This window comes from Taeniopygia guttata, chromosome 6 (assembly GCF_048771995.1).
Source record: "Taeniopygia guttata chromosome 6, bTaeGut7.mat, whole genome shotgun sequence".
NCBI lineage: Eukaryota > Metazoa > Chordata > Aves > Passeriformes > Estrildidae > Taeniopygia > Taeniopygia guttata.
This window is the reverse complement of record NC_133031.1, coordinates 13047235-13064424: the sequence shown is the minus strand read 5'-3', so window position 1 is coordinate 13064424 and position 17190 is coordinate 13047235. Positions and strand designations below refer to the sequence as shown.

The window sequence follows — 17190 nt, the reverse complement described above, 5'->3', positions numbered from 1 at the left end:
GACTGCACACCATCAGGGATATATTTGAGAGGAGAAGCACCACAAAAAGGCCTCTGCCCCATCCCTGCTGCACAGCCATTCTGTATCTGGAACTGTGACTCTGCCTTTGATAGTCCTCTCTCAGGGCAAAGAAAGACTGATTTAGATGGTTTGTGAATATATATATATATATATATATATATATAAATATATATGTATTTCTGTGTATATATATATATATATACCCCATATATATAAAAATAGATTTAGCAGATACCTGCGTAGATATAGCTAACTGTTGCTACATTCCTTCAGTCCCCTAGATGGTCTTTTTCTGTTCTTTATGATCTAGATACCTGCATTTTTCTGCTGCAGGGACTTGTGCCAAGAGAAGGCCCCACACAAACGGAGCTGTCTCCTCTGTGCCTCAGTCATGAGGAGCCACGTCCCTTGGTGCTGCCTTAAAGGCTCCCTGCAGGGACTCAGCCACCCCAGACCTGGCACCCCTTTGCTGCTGCCCAGTCGTGGGCCCTGCAGCTGGCTGGGATCATGCTCCAGAGCTAAGCAGTAACTAAAGCTTCAAGTGTCCTGCTAACAGAGCGTCACCCGAGCATAATCCAGGCCCTGACTCAAATTGACAAGGACAGGTTGGGCTCTGAATAAATCTCTTTAAATAGCAGCAGCCATCTCTTTCAAAGGCACTTCCCCCCCGCCAGCCCTTACAGCACACTGCCTGCTATTTCCCACCCAGGCAGTGCAGGGCTGACACTTCCACAGGCAAGTGTGTCCCCTGCCAGCAGCCTCCCAGCTTTGCTTTGCTTCAGGAGTTACAATGAATTTTGCAGCACAGTTTATCTACTTCAGGGTCCTAAAAAACAGAAGTCCCAGGGAGCGCTCCAGGGAAGACGAAGACTACGATCCTTTCTGGCAAAGGTTGGAGAATATTGCTGTGTGACTTAGAGCTAGAGTGCTCTTTTTTCCCCCTCAGGGGTCACGGGCAGCCCTCGGGGTCCACCCAGGGCCAGGCCCACAGACATGACAACCCCTGGACCCCTCCTGCCTCCTTATGGTGTCGTAGTTGGAGTTTTGCTTCGCCTCGTTGTTTATTTAGTCGCTGTGCTGTATAGGTAATGCTTTCTTTTTCCTTTCCTTAATTTTTTTAAAAAATCAAACCTAACAAAAAAATCCAGAAAATTGTTTTTTATTTCCCATAATCTCCCAGCATTCTGTGTATATAGGTTGCTCTTGGGGTTATCCACTAGAAGTGGTGGAGATTTGAATATTTTTAGCCCACAGAGTTCAGCTTTTTTATTTCTTCATGAGTACGATATCAGAAATAACTCTAGACAGGCCAGTGGACTGCTGAAAATTTGTCTTGGGATAGCCCTTGTCAGATCCTGTTATTACAGCTCTGTGGTTTTCTTTGTTATGGTGCTTAGGGTGATCTTAAATTTCTGTTTTCAGACTTGGATGGTGCAGCTGGAATTTGAGTCATCTAGTGTCCTTGTGTAGCATGAGCTGAGGCTGTGCATACACATGGCATGGTGGTGTTGTGCAACCTCATTCCTAACCTTTTCCATTGTTTGTTTTTCCCTCCATTTTATTATCTGAACGCCACTATTGAGATCACTCTTTGTTTTTGCCAGATGTGGTACAAACAAGGAACAATTCTCATTTCCTGCATCTCCTTGTCACAGATGTTGTTAACATTTAAGACATAAATTGTTTCAGTGGGCCTGATGCTGTTAATAAAGGAGAAGATAAGGTCTTCTGCACTGTGAAAAGGGCAAAGTCACCCATGATAGGACCAGTTCTGCAGTGCACTGTGAATCTCCTTTCAGCACAGGACCACTTTTTCCTCTATTTTGAGTTATGCTATTCATTCCTAATTGGAGGTGAATTGTGGAGATGTGTTAGTCACCAGAAAACCTCTAGACACAGAATACATTCAACTTAAGAAAAGGTTTAGTTGCTTAATGAGTTTTAGCTGCCAAACTCTGTGCAGTGTTGGGTAGCAATCATTTGACATTCACAGCTATGAATGTCTTGTAAGAACTTTTGAGAGGGATGAGTCTGTTTGAGGGACGGTTGGTTACCTCTGCTTCAACATTTCCATGATGGGTGGCCTTGTGAATTCTTCTTGCTTTCAGATTGCTTTTCTTAGTGCTTCTATTTAGCAGCTGTATATGCTGAGTAGAGTTTTAAAGGCCTGCTCAGTTTCAAGGCTTGGTTATTTTGTAGCTGTGCTGGATGGTCACAGTGCTTTACACTTTTGCCATCCAGACTGGTTCCTCTGCCCCGACCTCCTTGTCTTTAGGACACTGATAAATAGCCCTGCGGAAGTCTTAGGCAAGTCACTGGATCTGCCTGTGTCCCAGTTTCCATCAATAAACTTGCGCCTAATATTTGCTGAACTTGTCCTTCTGTTTAGGGGAAGATGTTGGTGATTCCTGTGTGATTTAGTAACAATCACTTTGCATAGGCTTTAGATATATAAAGGTCAGACATGCAATTTATATTTCCATCCTGTATGTGCCACTAGTTGGAGTGATTAAATCTAGAATGGGTGTTTCTAAGTACTAGTATTCCACAAAATACTGATAATTCAATATCAAAATAATGATAGTTCAAGACAGTCATATTTAATGTGCAGTATTGTCTTTGATCTGTTTTGAATTTATTGTCAAAGAGAGAGAATTGTCAAATTTACTGTGTTCCTTCCCTGTGCCTGCAGGAGTTTACTTGTCACCCTGTAGTGGTGTGCAGGGCACTTAGGCACTATTGAGTGCATAACCTGGAATTTCTGGTAGTGAAGATGACATTTGGTATGATCCTTCTTGATACTTTTATCTCAGCAAGCCTCTATTTTTCTACCATTTGTCTTTCATAAAGTCACACTTGCACAAGTTGCTGAGATGCTTTAAAGAATTGCTGCTCTTGCAATTCTTTGGATGTATTTGAGAATGGATAAAAAGGTAGAGGAGGAGTTGAGATGGAACAGGAATGTATATGAGCTGCTAGAAAAGGGGATTGCAACAAACAAGGAAAGTATCAGAGGGGTCTGAGAGGCTCAGGTAGCGAGAAAGGTCAGAGGAGACAGCACTGGGACATGGAATTAGAAGGATTAATGGAGCTGGAGAGGTTCTGGGTAAAAGGGATTTGGATGAGGGAAAGGGCCCTCTCTGTCATATCCTGGGATTGCCTCTTTCTCACTCTTGTAAGAAGAGGTCCCAGCCCCAGCGACACTGCAGTCATAAGCCAGGCAGACTGCTACTGCAGCAGGCTGCTCACCCTGCCTTGCCCCCTGTACATGACCCATCTCTGCCCAACACTGAGGAAAGAGGCAGAAGTGACTTTAAATAGGGTCACCTTTTGCCTTAATAAGTATTCTGAACTTGCAGGTGTAAGATCTGAGCCCAGTTACCTTAAAGCAGATGACAAATATGTCTAAAGCTGTATCTTACCAATGTTTCTTGGTCAGCATGCTCCAGGAAAGTCATCAGGGAGCCTGAATATGATGGCAGCATATAGCTATGACCTTAAGAAACCCCAACACCCAAAACATTAAAAAAGGACAAAATTAAAATCCACATGTAGAGAACATGTGCAAATGAGTTTGAAGTGGTTTTCAAGCTTAACATTTTGTGACTGCTCAGCCCAAGCTGGGCATAGGAACTGGAACCTCTTGTGGCGCAGGCCTATAAGGATGCTAAAATATTCCACAGAACCTGTGCCATATTGTTGCTGTCAATAAAAAGCAGATTCTTTACCTGGCGTGCAACAAGCCAGTAATTGCAAACTGAGAGAGCCATTCATTATGCTTGAGAGTTGCACAAGCCTGGGTGCTCTGTGCGTTCCACAAATCAAGCACACCAACTATCAGTAGTATCTGTGTATTTACTATCTGTACATTTCAACAAACAAAGGAATTAGCTTTTATTTGCTACAAGTTCGCTTATTAATTAGCATTATATCTTCTATTGATTAATTATTCTCTTGTTTCTCATGCTAGTTAGTCCTTGTGCTCAGTCTTTCTTTTTGTTTGGTTCAGTGGTTTCTTGGGTTGATGGTTGCAGTTTAACCCTTCCAGAATCATCTTTTACCCAGTCAGAGCTGATTTCAGCACAGCTGCTAAGTTGGCTTTGTTAGTTCCTTCTTTGTCTTGGGAATTCTGCCAAATGTCCTTGGGGCCCATAAATTCTGTATTTTTTGTGTCCACAATCAGTGGTACATCCTTCTCCCCAAGCTTTGTTAACCTCATATGAGGTCCAGGATCATTGAAGCATGTCAAGCCCTAACCATTACTGAGGCAATTCTACCAACAAGTAATTCACTTTTCTAGCACATGAACATCACTTAGACCTTGTTAGCTGCTGTTTCATGGATTAAATCTCCCTTCTTGTTGATTAGACTTGAAAATACACAAACATCAAAAACATCCTTGCTTAAGAAAACTTTTACATTTGCACATTTTGCAACACTGTCAGTCCCTCTTAATAGTGAATGTGTATCACTGTGAATGCAGATGAGAAAAGCTGATGTAGAAATGACAAAGGCTGAGCTTTCAGTCTTATGTTAAAATTACTTTCATTTTGTGACAGTTGAATTTCCATCTGTGAACCAGTACATGGGAATATATATCTATAATTTCACTTCACGTCTGCCTCAAAACATGGTGCTGTGACTCATTTTGAAAGTGTAAAAGCTGCCAAATGGGCCAACTGCTGGCATTGGGTACATCTGCAATCAAAATGGCAACACTGGGTCAAGCCAAAGAGAAGTCCTACTCTGTGTACTTTGTGTCCTCTCTCTAGGGGTGGCCAGTAACAGAACTGGGAGAAAAATAAAAGCCACTTTCTCTCACATGCTTTCATGGAGTTTGCCAAATGCTCAGGGGCTTCCTGAATCACAGATTAATTTTTGAATGATGTGTTTATTGGTCACTACTTCCATTTAGTTGTGCATTTTTTAGGAGCCCATTTACATTGTTGCTCTTCATAGAGTCCTCTTGCAATGAATTCTGTGAGATAATTATTTTCTCTAAGAAGGAAAATTTTAAATTTTCTACCTGATACTTTAATAGCATCTCCCCCTAACATTTATACTGGGCAGGATGGTGACTAGTCTTTCACACTTTGCTATTCCCTGGACATTTTGCAGATTTTACTCCTTCAGTTTTAGAAGCTGAGAAGATCAAGTGCCTCAGTTTAATCTATTTTGTGTGTCTTGTGGGTCCTGAGGCAGGCAATCTGAATGTGCTTCATGATGGGGACTTATAACTGTTCATCATTGCACACTTGGACACTTCTCTGTCTAACAAAGGCAACAGTTGTGGTCTTTAGGTATAGTATGCATTATTGCTTTTCATCTTCCCAAAATTATCTTTGCTGGTTTTATCATTTTCTTAGTTTGTTAATATTGCTATTTCTGATTTTTTTTTCCCTAGTGCTGTTTAACTTGATGAATATTATCAGTATGTTAAAAAACCAAACTGGAAATAGAAAAATGATTCATTCCAAGTTGTTGCTTTCTATTATTGTAGGAGTACATTTTGGTACTTACTGTTTTTGTATTTACTTTGAGATTTTAAAATATGTAAAGCTATCTACTTAAACAAATGATATCTTTATCTGTGCCTTAATTGTTTATAGAAAGTCTGCATATGGATCTTCTCTTTTTTTTTTCCAGTTATGCTGAGCAGCTGTTCTTGAAAAAGTAGGTTTATAAACTGTATTTTCATGTTTGCTTTTACTAATCACTTTAAAGGTAAAATGTTGTAATTTATAACCATGTAACAAAGCTTGCCAGCTGGGTATTTGTTTTATGTCTGGAAATAAACAGACCTTTTAATGAAAACTTGTGACAAGCTCCAAAAAAGGAAAAGGTCCATTTGAAAGGAAGAGTGTTTTATAATGTTGGGGTTTGTATTTATATTGGCTCAGATCTTCATCTGGTGGACATGGCTGCTGGTTTTGTGAGTGCTTGAGAAGTCACGTGCTGTGTTTTTTGTGAGCACTTGCATGCTTTGCTGCCTGCTTTGGCTGTTCCTGTAAAATAAATCCATATAGGTCTCTGCCAAGCATGTAGAATGCTTTTGAGGCAAGAAATACTTCTGACCCAACAGGGCCATTAGTTGCCCATTTGTGATATGTGATCAAACTTCAGCGCATGTTTTACCTTGGGAGTTTGAGAGCTCTAGGAGGGTCTGTGGCACATCCAGGTGGGCTCAATATGGGAAAATGTCATTCTCTAATCTAAATGAAACATGTGGGTGTAGAAGAATCAAAGTTATTCTGAAATAAATACACACAATACATATATATACAATACAATGAGATCCCCTTGATAAAGAGGCTTCTGACTTTTCAGATGCAAATGTATGATAGTTTTCATATTAAATATTGAGATGGTAATAATTCAAATGTGCTCTAAACCTATGTCAAGCCTGAAAAGCCTATACATATTTTCCAGCTGTTTGATTTCTCTTCCTCTTTTCCAATGATCACAAGGTGTTGTCTCCATTGGAGTCCTGAGCAGATAACCACTGGTCATGAGAATGGCACTGCACATCAAGGACTGAGAATCTGATTTACTTCCCTCCTTTTTTTTTTTTTCTGTCAAAAAAGGGAAACCTAAGACTAGGGCAAAAAATCAATTTACCATTTTAGTCTATTTGCAGATTTGATGGCACTAGTGTGATGAGGCATTACCATGCACTCTACTTTTTCACAGAACCCTGCTTCACTGATAAACTTCTTGTGGCCATCTTTGGCTGGGTATTTTAATAGACTTTTTGATTGCAACAGATGGAATGAAAAATGAGAATTGTTCTTCCATCTCAAATGCCAGCTGGTTAAAAAAATTTGACCCATAAACTCACACATTTTTAATCTGCCTATTTTTTTTTTACCCTACACAGACCCTTTAAACCATTTCCAGTGTAAGAACATAATTAATTGCTAATGCTTGATGAACATTTTAGACGGTGTATGCTGAAATAAGACCTATCTGTTCTTCCTTTTGGAGTGGTTCCGAGAGTCTGTGTTATGGAAAATATTTTTTTGGAAGGGAGACGCATGGAATGGACTCTACCAGTGCTGTGGCCTCTTGGGTGCTGCTGCTGTTGTTGTCTGGGGGTTGTGCTGTATCAAGTTCACAGGGAGGCAGTCTGATCTGGTTCTCAGCTTTGCATTAAGAAGGCTAATGTGCACCCAAGCTAACACTGGAAGCTTGATATCTTCATGAAGTGTTCCAGCTGTCTAACCCCAATGGAGCAGAGATGCAGAAAAGTATAGAACAGAGGTCCTTGATAAGTTATTTGAGTTGAAGCAGAACACCTGGTGTTAGGCTGTATCAGTTTTAAGATACAGTATTGGGAAAATACTTTAGATCACGAGTTTCAACATAAAGAGGTTACAATTGTGTATATACTTTATTTATCTTAGAAAATTAGTGTTCTCATAATTTTAGAGAGAAAATCTTGCTACAAAAATTTTCTCCTGTGAAGATATACAGAATGATTGATACTATGGTATATTACTTGATTCTAATAATAAAACATTTTATGTTGCTCATATTATTATGTGAATTCCTCAGTGGAAAAATTGGAAGTGTAATAGGAACCAGAGCTACTGGCACAGATTATTGATACCATTAAGGAAATGGATGATACTGCCCAAAGTAGGCAATTAATCAAAAACCAGATGTTTCTAAATATTTTAAAATTCTTTTGGAAGTGCTGCAAAGCATATTATGGTGTTGATCACTGCTGTAAAATGTGCTTTAGCCAGTCAGTCTTGTTGATGGATAGCTGCAAAACTTAGACCCAAATTATTTTAGGAAAAAGGTAAATAGTTTTTGTTAGAGATAATGCTGGAATCTCTGACAGAATTTAGCATGTTTGGTTTTAGAAAACCATTTCCACCAAATAGATGAATCATGAGTCACGTAGAGGAACTTGTACCATGTGTCTCATCACAGCCACAAACCAGGGGTGATATCAGCTCTTTTCCAAGTCACTGGTCTTCTGCTTAATGCTCCCTTTCCCGTAATAATTTCCAAATTCCAAGACTTCTTAGAAGCTTTGCATTTATCTCTTAGTAGGACTGCGAAATCCTGCACTACAGTACATTGTTCCTTGTGGACTGAATGCTGTGGACCATAGACAGGCAATTGAAGGTAGCAAATCTAGCAAATGTTTCTAGCAGTGCTGTCTCTCATGTTTCTTGGGGAAGGAGATTTTTGTGCCATCACATTTCTGCCATATCTACACAGATATTTACCCATGAAATGTAAACCCACAGATCAGAAGACCTGAGCTAATTCTTTAGCTCTGTAGGAGGATATAATTATTATACCTTATCAAAGTAATTTCCTTCCCATCACGAGGCAGTTGATGGCTGTCAAGAGTACGCTCTGCAAGTATGCAAGGGCAGAGAGCAGCCCTCTTGTGTACAGTGTAGTGGCATTTGTTAATGCTATTAATAGTTTTTGGGAATGGTCTGCAGCAGCTCCTTGCCTTTTTTGAAAAAGGGAGACTTGTGTACAGAAAACATAATTCCAGTTATTCCAAAATTTTTGGAAGCACTGAACTAGGTTGAATACTGAGTACTAAGGAAGGTCTTGCTGACCAGATAGCACAGATTATATATTTCTTATTTTCTTGGGTAGGACAGTTTCAGTTTGCTCACATGTTGAGTTATTTGTGGATTTTCTAACAGCTGGAAGGTTATAGTATCTTTCAGTGCACCTACAGGTAGGTATTATGTCACTAGCAGCTCACTCTGCCTGTTTGAGGCTTGCAAAGAGCGACTGAGACATGCATCCTTCTAAAATGCTAAATATCAAGCCTTTAATTATCCAAGCCTTTCTAATAAGTTTCTTTTATTTGTTTTCAGGGATGACAATAATATAAAGAAACAAGATATCCCAGCAGTTTGTGATCTTCACTGCTGTAAGGATGTGCCTGTAAGAAATGGCCTTATTGGGCAGAAGCCACCGTCTATCAACCCCGAGAGACTGAAGGACTTTGGTGAGGAGGATTACCTGAATGGGGATGTGAAGACCTGGGAAATGAAGATAGTGAGCCGAAATGAGGAGTTACTTAGGGATGCCCTTTCCTGCATCCCTCAGCCGAGCAGTAGGACCAGCCTGGCAAGCTGTAACAGGCTGATTCGATTTGAAGACATTAGTGCAGCAGCCTTCAAAATCCAGTCTGGTGTTCAGAAAACCCCCTGCATGGTAGGGAATCTTTATGGTTTTGCATTCTCTGTGTTTCTTTTCCTTTTCCTTGTGAAAGTCGATCAGAAATAAAGGGTATGTGTGAATTGCAGCAGATAGATCTGTGTAGGAAGACTCATGTTCATATTAATTGTATTTAACTGTCAATAATAATTTTCTTCTTATCTGTTTACACTAACCTAAATCCTCAAAGATTGCAGTGACCTGTAAACAAAGGATAAACCAAATTAGGCATAGACTTAATGCACTGTGGTATTATGCTCCCAGTGAAAGACTCCTGCCGTAAGGAACCTGAGTTGGAGGTGGCAGACTACGAATGCTTGGGTAAACACTCTTGTGGGAGGGTCTGATTTGGAACCAGCCCTCATATTTGGAGGGTTTGAAGGTACAGATTTGCCTTCTCAGTCAGGCCAACCAGGATATGTTCTGTAACCAGGTATTTCTGCCACAGGTGTCTTCAGGAAAATAAGGATACACACAAACATGTGCACCTGTCATTGGTGTAGAAATGGCTGAGATCCCCCCATCAATGTACAAGGTCTGCTAAAGCATAAGAGAAGTACAATGCAGCTGTACTGTATTTCTGTACTTTTCATAGTGTTTTTCTACCATTGGGAGCTCTTCAAGCAGGCTGCTCTGGTCTCTCTGGGTAATCTCTTTTCCTTTTGGTGGGTGAAAAGAGTGTCTTTGCCAAATGTCAATTCCTAGCAGCAGTCCCAAATCACGCTCTCAATGAATCCTTGTGGATTGTTTTTCTGGCATGTATAGGGTAAGAACCTTGCAATCTGCTTGGGGTCCCTGGAGTGTAGTGGTTAGGTCCTCAAAGTTGTCCTTGTTCCCAGCTGCTGATCCAGAGACATCATAACTAATTCCATTGTGGATTTTTTAGCCTAGCATTCCCAAAATAAGGACAGCAGTGCTTTTTGTAGCACATTACTGAAGAAGTGTGTCTTGTGTCAAAGGATGCGGTACAAGACAGTTTGGGGCTGTAAGGTGGCACAAAAGATTTGGCTGGATTGCAGGGAAGTTTTGGCTAGGGTAGAGTTAATTTTCTTCACAGTAGCTGGTATAGGGCTGTGTTTTGGATTTGTGATGAAAATATTGTTGATAAGATGGAAATGTTTTTGTTACTGCTGAGCAGCCCTCACACAGAGTTAAGGTGTTTTCTCTTCCTCACTCCATCCCACCAGTGAGAAGACTGGGGATGTACAAGGAGTTGGGAGGGGACACAGCTGGAGCTGCTGACCTCAACTGACCAAAGGGACATCTTATACTATATGACACCTTGCACAGCAATAATATTAGGGGGAAAGTTGGCTGGGAACCTGTGGCTCAGGACCTGGCTGGTTGTCAGCTGGTCGTTGGTGAGCAATTGTTTTCAATTGCGTAAGCTGTTTTTCTTGGATCTTATTTACCTATCTTTGTTATTTTCCTTTTAATTACATTGCTGTTGTTTATTTATTTATTTTTTCTTACTAACTGTTCTTATCCCAACCCATGAGATTTCTCACTTTTACCCTTCCAATTCTCGTCTGCCCCAGAGCACTGGGGCAGGGAAATGAGCAAGTGGTAGGATGATATTTAGTTGACAGATGAGGTTAAACCATGACACCCCTCAACTTAAATAGCTCCTTTCTCCTGGGTGTCCCTGGCAGATTTATGCAACCCAGTTGTATCCCTTTTCTGTATTTATTGTTTCAAGCTAAACAGTCTCACTTTCTTAGTCTTTTTTTATGAACTATGCATTTAAAATTATCAAAATAGTGGAAAACCTATATCTATATAAAACCCAATATATTTTAGTGTGAAAATAGCCCATGACTGTTATTCAAAGTAATATTCCTGCAGAAGTTATTAGTGCATTTCAAGCATTGTTTTAAAAGCACAGAGTGATGTCAAGAAAAACAGAAAACCTTTATTTTAACTCATTGTGTAGAGGTAAGATTCCCTTTCAAGGATATTTGTTTAGACTAAGTAAGTGTGTATGACTATAATCCATTTAGATAATTGAAGGGAGAAACACTTTTCAGGGTGATTTCTAATCTGCAGATAAAACCATGGATGGAGCATGCAGATAAAACCATGGACGGTTCCCTAGGCAGGAGTTTGCCTTGGAGCTGAGATACGGCATCGTGAGTGAATTGCAACATGTCCAAGAGGTAGTAAGCGTAGGAAAACTAGGACCTGACATAAGGTGGAACCTGGTTTGGCTACTGATGAAGGAGTGTAAGGGCTGTGTTGTTTTAGCTTTGTGGATGCCAGAGGGAGGCTGTGCTGTGTGTTGTACTTTAGACATGGTATCTGTAGTCCTTAGATAAGATCAGAGTGACTAAAAGGAAACCTTACAGGCTGGTTCAATGTGTCTTAGGAGGTCACACATCAGGTCAGCTCAACTGCAAATAGCGCTGATGCCTGCTTTGTTAGAAGGAATGGCTATATGAAAAAATCCTCAGTTAAAGGAAGACTAAAAGGATAACCTAAATAATTAAAATGCCAAGTATCAAAATTAAAGACAAATATCAATCTAAAGGACACCACCCCTGTGGGAGAGTGACTTAATGACACAGTTTTAAATGCTAAGGAGACGTAGCAACTTTATTATGCATAGGATTCATCTCCTTAAATCCTTTTTCTGATTGTTTGCTCTAGAATCAAAGATTCTCTACAAATACAAGTATGGTACATGAAGCACTAGTAGCATTTCTTTTATGGTGTTTTTGTTCTATTTTGCATAGGCATTCTCCATGGATTAGGATGTTTAGGATATAAACTGTTATCCTATTAGTGTGCTAAGCACTTTCCATTGTTTCAGTTTCTGCAGCCAGATTTGCAAAGGAGCAGCTCTTATGTCAGGATTTTCAGGACCAAAATAGAGAATCTGGCCCCACCTATGGGTGAGGAACTTTACATATGCTTGGAAATCCACTAAAAAGCCTTGAATCATTCACCTGAAACATGTAGTTTGAATATATACTTTAAAGCAAGTGTCTGCTTCAGATATGTTTAGTTTATATAAATTCACTTGGAAAGTCCTGCAGGCTGAAAACCATGTCAGTGCATATTAGTGTGTGCACTATACATTGTGTGTATGACACTGCCAGATAATTGCTTGAGAGAAATATTTTGTCACGCTGTTTTTGGATCTGTCTCACTTCATGACTTATCTTAAATGAGAACTTGATCCGCTAAATCACCAGGGCCTCATTTGCTTTGGCAGCCACAGAGGAGATGGAGCCAATTCTGAAATAGAGCTGCAGTAAGCCAGGGGAGCCAGCACCCACAGGCTTGCTGCAGCTCTATTTCACAAGTTATCTTGTGTAAAACTCTTGGTTTAATGAATATGGTAATAGGAAATTAATATGTTGATGTATGCTGGGAGTGTTTTATTATAAAGTTTAACAAATATTTGCCATCAAGAATTTTTAAAAATCATGCACTTAGGCACTGCATCACATGTAATGTGCTTGTTAACTCCCCTCAGCTCAGGCATAATTTCTGTTCCAAACATCTGCTGCTCACACATGCAGTCCTGGGAAATTGTTTTTTTATTGTTTCCATTTTTCTTTGAGTAAGAAATGTCTTTACTAATATTCTACTGGCCTTAGCATGCAAGATAGACAACATTCAGTGGTGAATCAGTGGCAGAAACCATAGCAGAGTCATAATCGGGCTTAAGGAGGCATTTTCTGATGGCTTTTGTATCTATTAGATGATTACCTTATTTTTTGGGTATTCAATATACAGTTCTGGCAAGTACTGGAAGCATGGGTCTTGAGACAATTGAAAATTTTTGTTTTAATGCCTGTGTTTGAACAATAAGATCCAAAGTAAGTGCAATTTTCAGATTTCTCAATGACACGTGGTCCATATTTCACTGCTGTGAGTTTGAAAATCACACCCATAAGGCAGAAGGACCTGGTAGGTAACAACACACTGTTGTGAATTTATAAAGAAACCAGAAGATGAATTTTACTTTTTAGAGCTCATATATAGCAGTAGAATTCATACCTTAACAGGCAGTTGATGGGGTGTGGAAGATTTTTCTTATATCTACTTTACTTCTATAAGTAAAGTAGATATTTTTCTTATATCTGCTTTAATAGTAAATATATTGACTGTTTATCTACTCCAGTATTCTAGGCTATCCAAGCAGTATGGAATGGACATCTACCTGAAGAAGGAGTTCCTCCAGTACACAGGGTCTGTGAAGGAACGAGGTGTACTTTACCTTCTGATGTCATTGCCTCAGGTATAGCAAATTGTCAGCATTCAAAAAGAAGTAAATCACAAAAATGGAGTGGAGTTGAAGATAAATTTACCTCTGATCTCCATGCAATCACAGTGTTTCTTGTCTTTAGAATCATTGTACTGAACACAGCGTGTGAACAGAGATAGGTCTGAATGTAAAATACTACTTTATTTACAATTGGCTGATCTGCTGGTGAAATTCTTTCAAATGTTTGAAACAAAAGCTTGCAAAATGGAAACATCAGCATTTTCCTGTGGCATTAAGATGCAAGGGTTTTTATGTGTACTGTAGTTCTGATGTGTTGAAACCACCAAACTAATGAGTGGTGATGAAATTGAACTATAATGAGTGATGACAAAGATCTAGATCACCAATTGATTTTGTAATGAATTTCAGTTTTCTTACATGAATAGCATTTGTCATAGGAGGTTATTGCCATTGTTACAGGAGTCTTTGCAGTAATAATTGTTGAAATAGGCATGAGACAGCAGCCCAGAGCAGTGGTTATACCTGCCTTTTGTAATAATATAAATTAAATCTTCTATTAAAAGGAAGCCTGAAATGAAATAATTTCATACAGGCAGAGCAGAGATATAAGCTCTGAGGGATCATCTATCAGCTCTTCTGTCATCAGTTGGAGTTTTTCAGCTCTTTCCCATGAAACAAGAATTGAATAGAGGAGTGCAGGCACAGGGATTGATCTTGTGCTGTTTTAGCTTTGTGTGTAAATCCTGAGATCACACCAGACATGCATATAGTGCACCCTAATATCACAATTCAACCAGCTGGTAAAGGGAAAAAAGGAAGCCAGTCATTAGAATGCCCCAGAATCGTATGGGACAACTATGTGACACTGTCTAATGTGCAACAACACCCCTGGTTTTTAGGAGCAGCAAAGAAAAGGGGTGATCGTGGCTTTGGACAGTAACTTTTCCATGGCTGTTGCTTACCATGCCTCCGAGCTCCGGATTGCCGTGTTTGTCATCCTGCCCAGCAGCACGGCCCCGGCCAGGGTGAAGATGTGCCGCGAGTACGGAGCCATGGTCATCTCCTACGGCGCCACCGCCAAGGACTCCCAGGTGCACGCCCGCAGGCTGGCCCAGGAGAACGGCTACCTCTACCTCGAAGAGTGAGTGCAAGCCAGCTGCATTAGCAACATCTCATTAGATGCCTGCACAGCTCTGCAAAAGCAATTAGTTTCCTTAAAACGTTATCACAGCTCATCCAAATGCTCCTCTTAGCTGGAATATGGATGGTTATGTGTTCCCAGGCACAAATCATGTCTTTCTGTAACAGCTGGGGATGGAGACCAAACTGAAACACCCTTCTCTGCCCCTAAATTAGGCAAATTCTGTGATTAGGGATTTCTATGGATTAATATGATAGTGCCTATAGGTTAATTCTTTAGTAAGAATTAACCTGCCAGAAAGCTCATTTCTGGTCTCTCTGTTTGAAGTTAAGAGGTAAAAGTTAATCTTTAATGCAAAGGGTTCAGTGGGATAATGTGGAGCAAGAGAAGGTTAATGCTCTAAGATTGTCACATATCTGGTGTGAGGAGCAAAACTGATACTGCCTTGAAAAAAACATCATTAAGAGGCTACTTCACACATACATTTAAAGAAGCTAAGGATGAGTGTAAATCTAAATTTGAACTATTTGAGGTCACTGGACAAGGCAGATCCAACAAAACCATAAATCCAACAAAAAAATAAATAAAATGGGCAAAATTGCTTAAAACTCATACCTTTTCCCTTTACTCTCTGCCCCACCCCCTTTCTTTCTTTGACATTTCTTCAAGAAAGATTTCCAAAAGCACAGAGAGGTGACTCTTTAACAATGGTTCCTCTGTTATCTGAGCTAGAATGTTGTCCCTCTACCACTGCTGCTTCTGTGCAGGCTTCATCCCACTCCTGGTGTTTGTATGGCATCTGCTGCAGGGAGTGCCTGTTCCCCTCCAGCTCCCAGGCACTGCTGCCTTAAACAGTAAAGGTGAGGGGTGTTGGCTGGGAAGAAGATCCCAGAATGAGCAGAACAAGTCCTCACTTCTTTCCCAGCTGGTGTGTTGGGAAGGCAGTAGTACAAACTGTACTGTTCAGCTTCTCCGTTAGCTCTGCCAGCAGCCAGTGACACACAGGGCTGGTTTGTGGGCCTGGTCTGCCACCATGGGCACAGTCTTGTCCCAGACTGGGATTTTCAGTGGGGAATGAGGTGCCCTGAATCCCAATGAATTTTAAACACTTTTAAGCTTCTTTGAAAACCACAGTTTTCCATAACTTGGTGATTCCCAAATATCTGTCAGCCATTTTTCAATTGATGTGTTAACCTCCAGCTGGCTTGCATCAACCATCACATTCACACATAAGAACTAAATTATTTTATTGTAATTTGATGTTGAATCTTCCCCTCATCCCTAAATAATGATTTAAGTTACATAAGGTATATATTTTCCAGGTTCATGAAGCTCCAGGGACAATGCCTGTGTAGAGTTTCAGCATCCAACAGTGAGGAGCTCTAAATGTACGCACTACTGTTAACAATACTCTGATTTGTTTCACGTTACAAGAAACAAATTGTTCAGTCTGTGACTGTGTTTAATTAAAACCTCACAGATGCAATTTTTCACTGAAAAAAAAAAAAGGAAGAAATTCTCCACTTCAATTGTAAGGCTTTTCATAATGGGATACATGAAAAATATTTTGTTAGGCGTAGACCTGAAAAGATTTCCCAGTGTAATGTATGCCTTTATGGATAGCCACTCTTCTCCAGTGTGGGTTTGACACACATTCTTGTCACTCGCCAAAGCTGTTTGTAAAATACCAGCTGAGCTCCCAAGTGTTAGAATGGAACTTGCAAAATGTAATTTTATTTCAGTTTAATTCTAGTTTGGACACAATCCCCAGCAATTTGGTCTCTGGGTCTCCTCAGCCAGGAGTTCATTGTGGCTCTCCTGAAGCAGACCCAGCGTGGCTGGGCTGGGCTGTCCCCGCAGGGCGATGCCCTGCAGCTGGGTGTGTCACTGGCAGCTCTGCCCACTGCTCCAGTGCAATTAAAATACTGTGTCATGAAAATGACCATGCAAGAATTCCAATAGATGAAGGGCACTTGTTACTCAGTTGCAACATCCTGGGGAATTCCAGGAAGGAAATGTGATTTTTCAAATTGGAATCAATCATTTAGTCTGCCTAATTGCTGCCTAGGTGCCATGAAATTTTTACTAACTACAGGGCCTCAGGGCCTCATTATAAATGCAATGTGACTATTGCCAATAGCTAACTCAGTACCTCTGTGAGGATGTGAGAAAGATTCCTTTGTGAATCAGGGAGGAAAGAGTGCTGCAGAATGAATTACACACCTTACATCCACTTTTTTCTTGTGTAACTCCAGATCTAAATGCTGACCAAACCTGATTATTTATGATCTGGTTCATCTGTTACTCTATCCAACAGACTCTGAGTCTTTTACTTGGAATAGATAGGAACAGAGCCTTCTAGCTGCCACATCAAAACTTCATTGGAAAACTAAATCCTGACAGCCCATCTTTGATTGCTGATGTATCACGCCTTTCAGAAGGCAAATATCCAGGTTTCTAGCTCTGGCTCAAAAATGCTTGTTTCAGTCTGCAGTCTTTAGATTTATGTACCCTCTTCCTTCATTTTGCCTCAATGGCATCTGGTACATTTTTCACTTTCAAAAAGTTATCAGTCACACTGCAAAGAAAATCA

At 40.2% G+C, this 17190-nt stretch overlaps 1 protein-coding gene across 4 annotated transcripts in view; it reads left to right on the top strand.

Moving 5' to 3' along the window:
- The first annotated feature begins 222 nt into the window (after positions 1 to 222).
- The window catches only part of LOC100227087 (L-threonine ammonia-lyase-like), a 33068-nt gene continuing 16100 nt past the window's right edge, over positions 223 to 17190 (top strand). Inside the window, exons 1-5 of one of the 4 annotated variants that reach the window (XM_030275894.4) lie at positions 223 to 912; positions 5668 to 5694; positions 8877 to 9219; positions 13352 to 13468; positions 14356 to 14597. In XM_030275894.4, the coding sequence (XP_030131754.4) occupies positions 812 to 912; positions 5668 to 5694; positions 8877 to 9219; positions 13352 to 13468; positions 14356 to 14597 (830 nt within the window). In that variant the 5' untranslated portion in view covers positions 223 to 811. Of the gene's footprint in view, positions 1107 to 5667; positions 5695 to 8876; positions 9220 to 13351; positions 13469 to 14355; positions 14598 to 17190 lie in introns of all 4 variants that reach the window. The other 3 variants (XM_030275895.4, XM_012574444.5, XM_030275897.4) reach the window with 3 other exon arrangements.